Consider the following 13,692-nt stretch of genomic DNA (forward strand, 5'->3'; position numbering starts at 1 on the left):
GGAAAACGAAATTATGACTTGGAAGCCACCTGGAGTGACACAGGATGGTCACTCTTAGATGCTACGCACAGGGTGGCCTCAAGCAGCTGCCATTAATTGTGTGAAAAATTAGATTTCCCATAGCTGCTAAATGAGATAAGATGGTTACAGAATAGAATCAGGAAATTTGCAGAGGATGAATGAAATGGTCTTGCTGATGAACAGCTACAGTTTGGAATGACATATTTTATACCGTGGTGCCTTTCTATCATGATGATGACTGCCCTGTGTACTCTGCTGCAGGGAATGGAATCTGTAGCTGTGGAAACTGTGAATGCTGGGACGGATGGAACGGAAATGCCTGTGAAATCTGGCTCGGCACGGAATACCCTTAACGATTACGTGGCAGGGAACCGGGTTCTTCTTTCTTCTCGGCCCTCAGAACGTATAAATGCAGAGGAAACCATGTATAATCACCACTACGACAGGTCAAACAAGACTATTGTATGTTTTTCTCTTTCTGAATGCCAGAATGAAATCTGGGTACCCATTAAAAATGAGTTAAGCAAATTCTGATGAAAATAGCATCAGAAAAAACTTTTCCTACCTTCATTTACATGAGTGGTTCTCAACAAGGGCAAACTTTACCACCCAGAAAACGCTTGACAATAATGTTTTCAGGTAATTTTGATGGTCACCCTGGGTGGCGTGGAATGCATGTTAGGGGTGGATATCCAGTGGGTGGGTGCCAGGGATGCTGTGAGCGTCCTCTGGGGCACAGGACAGCCCCACCACAGCAAAGAATGACCTGACTTCACATGTCAAGGGTGCCTGAGCTGAGAAATATTGAATTACATGGTTGTTAGAAATGTACAACCCTGTAAAAGACCATATTCATGTCTAAGGAAAAAATACAGCCTCACATAAATCCATGGACCATATTTTGCCAGGATTCCATATCACTCATCATTTCCATGGAGACATAAGGAATCCACACACCCATAGGACATGGGGCAGAAACTACATCAGTGCTTTTGAAAAAAAAGAAATAAACCTGGTCACTTTAGCCATTAAAGTCATTTGTCTTATCCCCCTTTAGACTCACATAAAAACAGACTCTCTTAAAATGAAGGAAGATATTATGAAAAATGTACAATTCAACATTTTAAATAAATAGTGACATAACTTGCTTATATTCTGTGTCAGTATATATTTACCTACTGAGGATTAACTCCCCCAAATGAATTTTTATTCAGGGGTATCTATTTTCTATTTCTAGAACATTTTTTAATATTGGGCAGGGGTTACATGTATAAGAATTCTGATTTTTTACTGTTTAAACTACTCCATGGTAACTTGCCTTTTAAAAAGACAGCATATAGTTAGATGTATGATGGGCCTGAAATATACATTCACCTCCCTTAAAAACTCTTATTTGTAAGGATACATTACTTATTGGAAAAGTAGGCTCATGCAAAGAAATCAAGAAATTATATTAAGATTAAAAGTCTCAAAAGCTCAGAGGGTTTAAAAAAAATCCAGAAATGCCTGAAATAGAAATTACAAGTATTCAGTCAATAATAAGAACAAAATGTTTATTTTCTTAATGGTGAAATTCTGCTCTGTATGAAATTCACATTGAATTATGAAAATGTACAATAATTCAGACTTCCCTTACATATTTACAGTTAAATCTACTTATACACATTAGTTAGGCAACCCTTAATTATTTAGAGCTAATAAAAACCCCACTTTTTTTTTCTAAAGGTGATTTCTATCTTGTAAAATCCTAGAATAATGTAACAAAATCATTTCCATATTAAGATGAAAAGTTTTACTTGGAAATTTTCCTTGATGATGTAAATATTCTAGAGTTGTGGCTTGGACTTTTCTAAGTCACATCACCAAAAATAAGGAAAATATGCATCTGCTGAGTTACTGAAAATTTTAATATTGAAAATTATTTAAGATAAAATTTAACTGATGCTGATTTTGATAGTACTAATTGTGTTCTTGTACTTTAAGAGATTTATAAAATTGTCATTTCTATCCTGAGATTAAGGAGTGCAACCATGTGATTGTATCTCTAGTCTCAAGTATATCAATCAATATATCAGACTTTGTAAATGAGGGAAATAGGAGCTGTGAAGAAACAAGACAGATTATACTCTTTCCTCTTCTCTATCTAAACACTTTAACCCTCAGACAAAGCTGTTATTGTTCAGTTGCAGCTCTGATGCCTTAGGTGACGCTGCACAGACACTGAACTTCATCACCTTATCCAGCCATCGTAATTTGCACAAAAGACCTTCAGGTTCCTTTCTTGCAGAACTTTGGTTTCTATAAAGGACCAGATGGTAAATAGTTTAGACTTTGTGGGTCACATACATCTCTGTTACAAATTCTTGTTTGTTTTCATTTAATATTTTAAAGCTGAAAAAACAAATTCATTCTGAGCTCCTGGACTGTAAGAAACATTGGGAGATGGATTTGGCTTGTACCCAAGCAGGAGTTTGCCAGCCTCTGCTCTACTGAAACTGCTCTTAGCTTCCTCTCTTGTCGCATAACCCTCGGTGTGTCTTCTTTTTCTTATCATTCTCTACATCTGTTACCCCTTTTCATTAACAGCACCTACAACAAAAGTGCTGTTCTTTTATTTTCATTTAACAAAAATGTCCTTGGCATTCATTTCTTTTAAGAAAAAGTTAAAATATGGAGATATTAGTGTATTATAAAGTTCAAAATGTGATTGGTCCAAATTTTTTGACAAAGCTGAAAATATAATTCAGCTCTATTCTGGGGTTCATTTAGCTCAGAATTATTGAACCAAAAGGAAATTATGGCATTAAGTCACATGGTACCTACACGCTAATGAATATTTTTCTTCTAAAACAAAAATATTTTCATTTTACCACTTTCTGTCTGCTGCAACAGTTCTTGTGTGTGTGTATGTATGATTTTGGGTGTCTAGCAATGCAGACATCAATAGATCTATGAAGAAGTGATTTAACTTACATGTTTAAGTTGGAGAAAAATAAACATAGTTACGTACAAAGACATAAATTTCTACCCTTCTTAGATGTGATTTTGTATTTTGACTTTTGATTCCATTGCTTAGATAGAAACTCCCTCTTCAAAAAAAAAAAAAAAAAAAAAGGCAGGGCAAGAATAAACTTATAACAGTTGGAGGGAAATTTCATTGGCTTATTCAAGTTGCTCAGTAGTTATGGTGGAAATACGTCAGTTGGGAAGGATACATGTTTGCCAATGGTGTTAGCACCAATCCAGTTTGCTTGGCAAACCTTCACTGAGGAATTCCTCCATAAAGGACTTTTGAATAAGAGTCTACAAACATCCTGAGACCTAAGAGAATCACCCTGGACTCTAACCCAATCTGGATTCTCACCATGCATTGGAAGGAATGGCCTCCACCACCTCAAATGCAAACACAACATGGGGATTAGACCAAATGAGAGAGAAAACCAAGAGAAAACAAAAACAAGACATAACTCAACCTTTGCAGACTCACTATCAAAGATTTTGAAACCCCACTCAGTTTTGAGTCAACAGGCCACTTTGTAAGCAAACAAAGCTACTCTAAAAAGTGTATTTTACTCCAGAGTAACACAGTTCACATCTGGAGTCTGAGATGCCTGCTTAGCTCAACAGCTGTCCCTGGATATAGTCTCCTTCTAAAATGTTCATACTCCCTCTAATATTAGGGAGATAACTTTAAATGAAGTGGTACATGTTTAACTTTTAAGTCGAGAAGTATTTTTTCCTTGTTTTTTAAAAAAGAGCCAAATCTAGTATTGGTCATCCTGAAAACAGCTGACGGTTTTAGTGCTTTAAGCATTCATTAAGCAACTGGCCAGGTATGATAAAGAAACTCCTCTTGCCCTCCAAGAGGCAAATAATTAGATGGACCATGGCAGGAGTCTTGTGGGTTCATCATGGCACTTTTGAAGCCAGTCCTTAACCCAAAACACTCAGGGCAAAGGAACATTTAGAGCAAGAACCTCTAAATTCTCCAAGATTTGTAATGGAATGATGCTCAATTCCATTGTACTCTTTATATAGGTTGGACCATTTGCCTCTCTTCTATAACTTTTTCAGGTTAAGTTGTAGCAAAATATTTTAGCAAACATAAGAAAATAAAATGATATCACTTGAAATATTAAAACAATAAACATTCCAGAGCATTGTTGAGGAATGAGTGAAGCAACAGCTACCATAATAGATCAGCAGACATAACCCTTCCACACCAGACACGAATGCAAAAGGCATGTGATACTGGAAAGACTCGATAAAATCAATATACGTACATGTAGGTACAGATCACATGGTGGTCTCCAAATACAAATGAATTCCATCAGATTTACTGTACAGAACATCAATGGCGACAGATTGCACTTAAAACAGCAAACTTAGTTTTTGAGGGGGGAAAAATGGTGGAGTCTTATCCTGGAAAAATAGCAAAAGAGGTATCATCAAAGAGCTAAAATCTTCTTTGGCATGGTAAAGGGGGAGACTGAGTTTACCAAACTTATTTACATGACATTTCTCTATATCTGTGGGTGATCCAATGCCATTTTGTTACATAAAGTTGTTCAATGTTCTGGAATATGCCTTCATATAAATATTTTATTCAATGTGTTGTATTTATGAATACAACAAATGATATTAAACACAGAAACTGTACAATGCAGACAACTCTTTATATGTAGATGAGTAATACACACCAATGGCTCTTGAAACACAGGTCCTACAACATGCAGTTCTTCAGTGCTGTCCTCGTTCCATGCAACAGGTCAGACCAGACACAGACGAAATGATCTAACTAAATCACAACTAACAAGGACCCCTCTGCAGTATGTCTAAACATATGTTAGAAGAAAGTATTTTGACATCCCTTCATAGGGAAAAATGCCCTTATAGATAACTCATGTAAAAAACAAAACAGAGGTACACATTTACTGAAATCTCACTCATTTACAAAAATAAATCTTGTCATAATTTTAACCAATAAACAAGCTTGCAGGAGAGAAAAAGAAACCAGCAAGTAGGGCTGATTACCAAAAACATATAGGTGGGGTTTTTTGGTGTGTGTGTGTGTGTGTGTGTGTGTGTGCACCTGTGCACACATGCGCATGGTAGGGTCAGTCCATCTAATTGGAATTTCAAGTTGTTATTCACAGTTTGTCACATACTATGGATTATATGTCTTCCCTAAAAATTGATTAATGTAATTCATCTAATGTATTTTAACTTAGCCTATTAAAAATAATAGGCTTTGAAATGGTGTAATAAGAAATCAAGAGAGGTCAAAAGAATCATTTTGTTGTATTTGTACGTTAGCATTATCAACAATAAATCTGCTCAGATGTTATGCTAACTTTTTATTTATTAAAGAGGAATTCAATATGAAAATGAAATAAGCATAAACAGTTAAATTGATAGTAAATCTTTAATCAGCTAAGCAGGCCAAAATTTTTAAAGGCTGGGCAAAGGCTGTCATGGAGACTTAGGAAAGCAGTGACAAAATAATTTCCCAGTAAATACAGTGCGGATGGGAGAAAATGGCGACTGGGTCATCCTTCCACATGGAAAATAACAAGAGGCCAGTACATGGATCCCACATATAGCTTTCTATAAATGAGGTTTAGTTTGGTCTCAATTAACTGTTCAGAGGAGAAAAACATTGAAATTTATTAAGTATACACAGTTAACAAATATATTTCCAAACAGTTTAGTATCAAACATTTTGAAACACTTTAGAGCCAATGGTGAACATTTTGCATGGTTTCTTCACTGTGGAGTCAACTATTCCTGGACTTTCTCAGTTGCTGTTTTCCCTAAGCTCAGAATTCAACAGTTGGAAATCCCAAAGGAAGTTAAGAAAGCAAACTCAAACAAAACCAAGAAAAAAAAAAAAAAATATATATATATATATATATATATATCGGATGGACTGAAAACCTGATATTTGAATGTGTTGGTTTGCCTTTATTTTTAATCTAGAATAATTCAACAGACTGCATTCTGAGATCATGGAAAGGCACCTCTAACTCAGCTACTGGGCCACACGGACCCCAGAAGCTGAGTCAGAGGTATGGACCGGTGAAATACACAGTAACTGACTCAGCATGCTGAGCTAAAAAAAATACTTTTTTTTCCCCTAATGTGTCCGGTTTAAAAACTTGTCATTAAACACCAAAAATATTAAAGTCTAATTTATAACTAACATTTGCATTGCTGCTGCAGGAAAGAACACAACAGCCGCCTTGCCCATGCTCTGCCGAGTATGAGTGGAACGCAGCCCACATCGGGGATGGTGTTAAGTTTGGTTCATTAAAAACAGGAAGGATTCTCTATCTGAAATGGATTTAGGTAGCGCAATTCTTGTAGGTTGTTAATCATTGATTTTTTTTTCCTTTTTTTTTTCCCAAATAATGAGGATTCATAGATGAAAAATGAACCTTAATCAGGCCTACAAGGCCTACAGAGTTCTTTTGACCCACTTTCTCAAAAACCAGTGGGTCTTGCTCGCTGGGCAAGGCAAATGTTACCATTACCAGTAAGCTTGTGATATGTATAAAACACACACACACACACACAAAGAAACTAAGAGGGATGTCAAACCCAGATCATAGAGCGCTTCCCATGACCGCGTTTGACCCCGTTTCTCAGCCCGACCGCGCGGGCCTCGGGAGCACAGTATCTGCTACTGGACGGGGGGTATATGTGTGTTTCATCAGTAGTGTGAGCCGGAGACCACAGTCCTAATCTTTATAGATGCAATTTGTCATAACAGGTTTAGAAGGCTTTCCGTTTCCCTGATCGCTCTCCCAACTAAGCCAACCGCGACAGTTAAGATTGAGAGGAACACCATCCCTACAAAAGGTCCCAGACAGTACAGCCAGCAGCCCTGGGAAAAATCAACGGGAAGAAGAGAACTCCAGAATAGCACAGGTTTACAGCATCTAACTAGAAATTTACTCAAGAGTATCTGTGTGCTACAAAAATCGAACTGAAACACATGGATTTCGCCGAAACGGGACTCAAAAAGGAATATGGGTAGCTGTCAGCAGGCAAGGTGTCGAGTGGACTCGTGAAGGAGGTCATTCACATGAAGTGTCACGGTCACAGAAAAGATATTAAAAAGGCATTCCATATCTGGTAGGGCATTCCATGGTCTGAGTTGAGCTGGTTGTCCAGGTGTCTTCTTCTTGTGGGGGGGCGCGACGCATTGAGATTTATCCACTTGCAACCAAGGAGTTCGGGCCAGCGGGGAGCAGCCTACCCCCAGCGGCTCCTGGGCCCCCGGAGGAAGCGGGAGGGTCTGGCCGGGATAAATGGCTCAACGGCGCTCGGGGGCGAGTCAGTCACAACACCCGTGAGGGTCTGGCTATGTCGTCTTACTTTTGTTGACTGGTTTGCCTCCATTCATGATGGCCGACGCGCTCGTGCTTTTACTCGGCGTCACCCCGGCCTTCGGGACCGTTTCTCCGACGTCATGCAAAGATGGTTCTCGGTACATGGCAACTAGTGATGGGGACGGGGGAGGAGGGCAGAAAAGGAGACGTTACCTGGTTAGGCTCAAGCACAGACCTCCGCTGGAGGCCCAGTCTTTTTTCCCGGAAGTCGAGTAACCCCATCTAGAGGGAATTCCTGTTTTAAAAGCAGTAAAAACCAGCCCCTGAACAGAAAGTATGACTTCCTTTTGCATTTTCCCGTTTTGTGTCTCCAAACCGTGCACGTCGGTGTGCCTGGATTTTTGTCAAGGAGAGAAGGTTTACATGGGGGCTATACACACACACACACACACACACACACACACACACACACACACACACACAGAGGCCACAGGAAGTATATGAGAACGGCAAGCATTTAATCCAATTCTCTTTGTTCAGCGAGAAAAAGTCAGACCTTCCTCCCACTACATGCTGTCAACACAAGGACACTCATTCCCACTCCAATATCTTCTCCAGTCTAGGTCTTTAGGTCATTAAATTCAAACTCTCAAGTGATTAAAAAGCCACATGATCACACTATATCAGCTTCAAAGCCATACAAAGCAACAGGCAAAGCCAGAACCTTCTGGAGCTCATTGTTTGAATTTTCTCTCCTGCCAGTCGTGCACAGACCCCCTTAAATAACTGAAGGCAAGTGTGAGACGTTCTATATTTTTATGCCTCATTTTCAAATGTAGTCCTGAAAATCTGTAATTGATATCCTATAAGGCAGAAGTGCCAAATGGCAAGAGGATCACTGGGACTGACATCCGAGGAGGCTCCAAGGAATTGAGTGGTATCTGGTGACATCACGAATAGTTCATGTGGTTTTGTTAGAAAAGCATCCTAGGGAATCCTGGGAAAGGAACTTCCAGACTGACTGGTGCTTGGGGAAAACGAGCTGACTTAAAATCTTCTGCCATCAGAAACACAAGTGAATTAGAGCTGCCCAACCTGCTTTTAGGGTTTCAAAAGCTGATATTTTATGAAGATACCTTATGTTTCATTAGGATGAACCACCATATGCATATATACACACATACACATATATACAGTAACGTATACAAATCTTAAATGCACAATATAAGTAGACACCTGTGGGACCACCACCCAGAGCAAGGTAAGAGACATTTCCAGCCTTCCACGAGGTTCCCTTGTGGCCATGGCAGAGTCATGGATGTGGAAGATAAACATGTAATACATCTGATCAGGATACTGCACACACAACACTCACCTTCCAATGGCTTGGGTAGAAAATGAGCTGCTGGTTTGGTTTTCTTTACTCTGTTTCCTTTCATAACTTGCCCTTCTTTATTTAATCCCAAAAACCAGGCTCTGCCAGATTCCTGTTGTCTATACAGCATAGATGAGTAGATTACATAATAGTTTTCAAAAACAGATTCTTTAAACTTGCACTCAGGGGTAAAAAGTTCCTGTTGAGAGAAAAGGAAGAAGTGAAGGTTAGAGGAAGGGGTGGGAGCTTCCTTGTATTTCCTCTTCCTTCTTGCAAAAACTCGTCTAGGATGGCCAACCAGGCAGCACTCGGGCATGGATGACCAGATGTTCCTCTTCCTATAGGTGTTAACTTTTATCAACATACAATGTGTCGAGAAGAAGCTGCTACTTTTTGGGGGAAAAAAAAAAAAATATATATATATATATATATATATATATATACACACACGTATGTATGGGGCTTCCCAGGTGGAGCTAGTGGTAGAAAACCTGCCTGCCAATGCCAATGCAGGGGAAGTAAGAAACATAGGTTCGATCCCTGGGTTGGGTAGATCCCATGGAGAAGGAAATGGCAACCCACTCCAGTATTCTTTCCTGGAGAATCCCATGGACAGAGGAGCCTGGTTGGCTACAGTCCATAGGGTTGCAAAGAGTCGGGCAAAACTGAACTGACTTAGCACACATGTATGTATGTATATAGGCAAAATTATGGATGTCCTCTAATTAGAAAACAGAAGACAGGAGCAATAGTGTTTGGTTGAACAGGATACAATTCAAGCAGGGTACAACCAGAAACAGCACGATAAAGTACCATCCTGTGCATGCCTTTGTGCTAAACTCCTTCAATCGTGTCCAACTATGTGGGGCCCCACGGACTGTAGCCTGCCAGGCTCCTCTGTCCTTGGAATTCTCCAGGCAAGATTACTGGAGTGGGTTGCCACGCCCTCCTCCAGGTGGTCTTCCAGACCCAGGGGGCAAACCAATATCTCCTTTGTCTCCTGCATTTTCAGGCGGGTTCTTTACCACGAGTGCCACCTGGGAAGTCCAGCATCCTGTATTCACGATAAATTTAAATAATAATAATGATAATATTGGGTTGGTCAAGAGGTTACTTTAGGTTTTTCTGTAACATCTTATGGAAAAGCCCAAATGAACTGTTTGGCTAAACCTCTATATGATATATTGAAGGTATTTGCTAACCTATTTTCAATATTTCTGTAGGAATTATTATTACATGATAATCTAACAGTTTCCAGTTGTTCACTGGATCACTGATATTACAGGATGACATGTTTTACCTACAAAGAGACAAACTGACACCTCAAACTAAACCCCTGACAGTCAGTTGGCACACGAGCTAGCCCCTGAAGCTGAGGCCAGGGGTCATGTTAGCTGGTCATGGAGACGGGAGCTGAAAACCACGACCTAACCCATGGTCTGGAGTCCCCCTGGAACTCTTCAAGAGAACCATCAATAGCTGTTATGACTAAGTTCCACTCCACATATTTTGAAACAGCACAATGAGTTAACATGACTTTCAACACCATAATCTACATCAACTGATGAATAACACACAGTTGCTACTTTAAAATTATTATTAATATTACAAATATTCATAGATGAGTTTTACATACTTCTAGAAGTTAACCTACAAAAGCATTTCTGATAGACTTCTTTGAAAAATAATTTAAAAATTCCACCTTCCTAGTTGCATATCATGGAAGTCACTTAACTAGCTTTTGTGGCTATTTTATATAGGCTCAATACTGTGCTATTCCATATTTATGAAATACAGATGCAAAGTAGACCTTTATTGTCATTATCTTTTTGAAAATATCACGTACTTAAATTTTTTTTCACCTTAGTAGATTTTTATGACTGCTGAAAAATGGTAACCTTGTTTTCTTTTAAAGAAGTTATTTTCTAGGGAGGAGGGTTCAGGATTGGGAACACGTGTACACTCATGGCGGATTCGTGTTGATGTATGGCAAAACCAATACAATATTGTAAAGTAATTACCCTCTAATTAAAATAAATAAATTTAAATTAAAAAAAGAAGTTATTTTCTATACACATTCAGAAAAACACATCATTTAGGATCTAAAAAAATAAAACCTTTAAGAGTTAAAATTATGCTAACCATAATAAGGGGCATGACATTGTTTCCTGTAGAAATGGTCTTTAAGTATTTCCCATGAGAGTGTTAATTGTCAAGTGGTGTCTCTTGCAGGATACAATTTATTCAGAGTGTGCCATAACTTTAACTCAATGAAAGTTAAATTGTTTTCCAAGGGGAACAGGTTTTGTTAATGGCAGATGCTTCTCATGACAAAGATGACAGTTCCAGTGATTAATTTGATGAGATTAAAATAGCAGAAAGATAGGTTTAGCCCCTCCCAAAGGAATTTATGTAGCCCTCATTTGAATAAGGTACCATCTGAATAAATGTTCTGGTCTTCCACTAAGTTTTATTTCTCCAAATATCCTATTAGTTCTCTCACTAATAAATGATAGCCTTGGTAAGTCAATCTCCAGGCCCTGAACAGAAGAAGGACTGATAAAAGGGTCCGAGTTCACACATTTGTGGTGAGGTAAGGAAAATAAACAGCGCAGGAGCAGCCACCCCAGTCCAAGGTCAGGGCGGGCGGCCGGGAGGAGCTGCCCCATGTCCAAGGAGCAGTGGCTGTGCGGGAGCAGGAGGGCCGAGAGGAGCTACTCCACGTTCAAGGTCAGGAGGGGCGGCGGTGAGGAGATACCCCTCGTCCAAGGTAAGAGAAACCCAAGTAAGATGGTAGGTGTTGCAAGAGTGCATCAGAGGGCAGACACATGAAACCATACTCACAGAAAACTAGTCAATCTAATCACACTAGGACCACAGCCTTGTCTAACTCAACGAAACTGAACCATGCCCTGTGGGGCCACCCAAGACGGGTGGGTCATGGTGGAGAGGTCTGAGAGTATGTGGTCCACTGGAGAAGGGAATGGCAAACCATATCAGTATTCTGGATCATTGAAAAAGCAAGAGAGTTCCAGAAAAACATCTATTTCTGCTTTATTGACTATGCCAAAGCCTTTGACTGTGTGGATCACAATAAACCATGGAAAATTCTGAAAGAGATGGGAATACCAGACCACCTGACCTGCCTCTTGAGAAACCTATATGCAGGTCAGGAAGCAACAGTTAGAACTGGATATAGAACAACAGACTGGTTCCAAATAGGAAAAGGAGTACATCAAGGCTGTATACTGTCACCCTGCTTCTTTAACTTATATGCAGAGTACATCATGAGAAACGCTGGGCTGGAAGAAGCACATGCTAGAATCAAGATGGCCGGGAGAAATATCAATAACCTCAGATATGCAGATGACACCAGCCTTATGGCAGAAAGTGAAGAGGAACTCAAAAGCCTCTTGATGAAAGTGAAAGAGGAGAGTGAAAAAGTTGGCTTAAAGCTCAACATTCAGAAAACGAAGATCATGGTATCTGGTCTCATCACTTCATGGAAATAGATGGGGAAACAGTGGAAATGGTGGCTGACTTAATTTTTGGGGGCTCCAAAATCACTGCAGATGGTGATTGCAGCCATGAAATTAAAAGACGCTTACTCCTTGGAAGGAAAATTATGACCAACCTAGATAGCATATTCAAAAGCAGAGACATTACTTTGCCAACAAAGGTCTGTCTAGTCAAGGCTATGGTTTTTCCAGTGGTCATGTATGGATGTGAGAGTTGGACTGTGAAGAAAGCTGAGCAACAAAGAATTGATACTTTTGAACTGTGGTGTTGGAGAAGACTCTTGAGAGTCCCTTGGACTGCAAGGAGATCCAACCAGTCCATTCTGAAGGAGATCGGCCCTGGGATTTCTTTGGAAGGAATGATGCTAAAGCTGAAACTCCAGTACTTTGGCCACCTCATGTGAAGAGTTGACTCATTGGAAAAGACTCTGATGCTGGGAGGGATTGGGGGCAGGAGGAGAAGGGGACGACAGACGATGAGATGGCTGGATGGCATCACCGACTCGATGGACATGAGTTTGAATGAACTCAGAGAGTTGGTGATGGACAGGGAGGCCTGGTGTGCTACAATTCATGGGGTTGCAAAGAGTCGGACACAACTGAGCGACTGAACTGAACTGAACTGAAGGAAAATAAAATGGAATGCTCTAAATCTGGCTTATCCTCAAAAGATTAATAAATATAATATTGGTTGAACATGGATCTTCTGGGACAAACAGATTAGAATTTGGCATGTCCTTTGTCATTTTACTGAGACAGGCCAAGGCATCCAAAGGGCTTCCCTGGTGACTCAGAGGGTAAAGAATCTACCTGCAATGCAGGAGACCCAGGTTTGATCCCCAGATCAGGAAGATTGCCTGGAGAAGGGAAGGGCAACCCACTCCAGTATTCTTGCCTGGAGAATTCCATCATGGACTACAGTCCATGGAGTTGCAAAGAGTTGGACATGACTGAGTGACTAACTCTTTCACTTCACTTTCAAGGCATCCAAGCATAAAAATAAAACCTAAAGCAGGTTTTATTGTTAAAAATCTGTCTTAGAATCAGCTGGGAGTGGGTTTGGTAAAGGCTGACCCAGTTGACCATTCAGGCGGAGAGAGGAGCTGGAACCTGCTGCCTAAGATATTGGGTCTCTAACCATAGCCTTCCCTTATTAAGAGGATCACAGAAGACTGATCTTAAAGACTGACCTCTAGCTTTGGAAACGCAGGTCCACAGAGTAGTCAACCCTTCCTTACATGGATCCGATCCCAACTGCTGTGATGTATGAAATGTGAAGGATGCTGCTTGCCTTGCATTGGCAATTAGAAATGTATTGTTTATACTCTAAATTGAGGAAGTTGAATATGAAAGATAGTGAAGACCCTTGACTCAGAAGAAGTCGTTGATTCTCGGAGTGTACCTCAGTATGGTGGTGCTAGTGGAACCGCCTGCCAATGCAGGA

At 40.0% G+C, this 13,692-nt stretch overlaps 2 protein-coding genes and 1 long non-coding RNA gene across 6 annotated transcripts in view; 2 read left to right on the forward strand and 1 right to left on the reverse strand.

Annotated features, from left to right (window-relative positions):
* Window positions 1-5,899, forward strand: part of ITGBL1 (integrin subunit beta like 1) — a 230,615-nt gene extending 224,716 nt beyond the window's left edge. Inside the window, exon 11 of the mRNA XM_055542966.1 lies at window positions 283-5,899. Coding sequence (XP_055398941.1) covers window positions 283-374 — 92 coding nt within the window. The 3' untranslated portion in view covers window positions 375-5,899. The remainder of the gene's footprint in view (window positions 1-282) is intronic.
* Window positions 5,900-6,024: 125 nt separating this feature from the next.
* The window catches only part of FGF14 (fibroblast growth factor 14), a 628,708-nt gene continuing 621,040 nt past the window's right edge, over window positions 6,025-13,692 (reverse strand). For all 4 annotated transcript variants that reach the window (XM_055542969.1, XM_055542967.1, XM_055542970.1 and 1 more), the window contains 2 exons: window positions 8,731-8,929; window positions 6,025-7,524 (listed from right to left, as the gene is read on the reverse strand). In XM_055542969.1, the coding sequence (XP_055398944.1) occupies window positions 7,388-7,524; window positions 8,731-8,929 (336 nt within the window). In that variant the 3' untranslated portion in view covers window positions 6,025-7,387. The remainder of the gene's footprint in view (window positions 7,525-8,730; window positions 8,930-13,692) is intronic.
* LOC129624730 (uncharacterized) overlaps window positions 11,307-13,692 on the forward strand; it is a 28,595-nt gene continuing 26,209 nt past the window's right edge. Inside the window, exon 1 of the long non-coding RNA XR_008701121.1 lies at window positions 11,307-11,500. This is a non-coding gene — a long non-coding RNA (uncharacterized LOC129624730). The remainder of the gene's footprint in view (window positions 11,501-13,692) is intronic.

Source organism: Bubalus kerabau, chromosome 12 (genome assembly GCF_029407905.1).
Source record: "Bubalus kerabau isolate K-KA32 ecotype Philippines breed swamp buffalo chromosome 12, PCC_UOA_SB_1v2, whole genome shotgun sequence".
Lineage (NCBI taxonomy): Eukaryota > Metazoa > Chordata > Mammalia > Artiodactyla > Bovidae > Bubalus > Bubalus kerabau.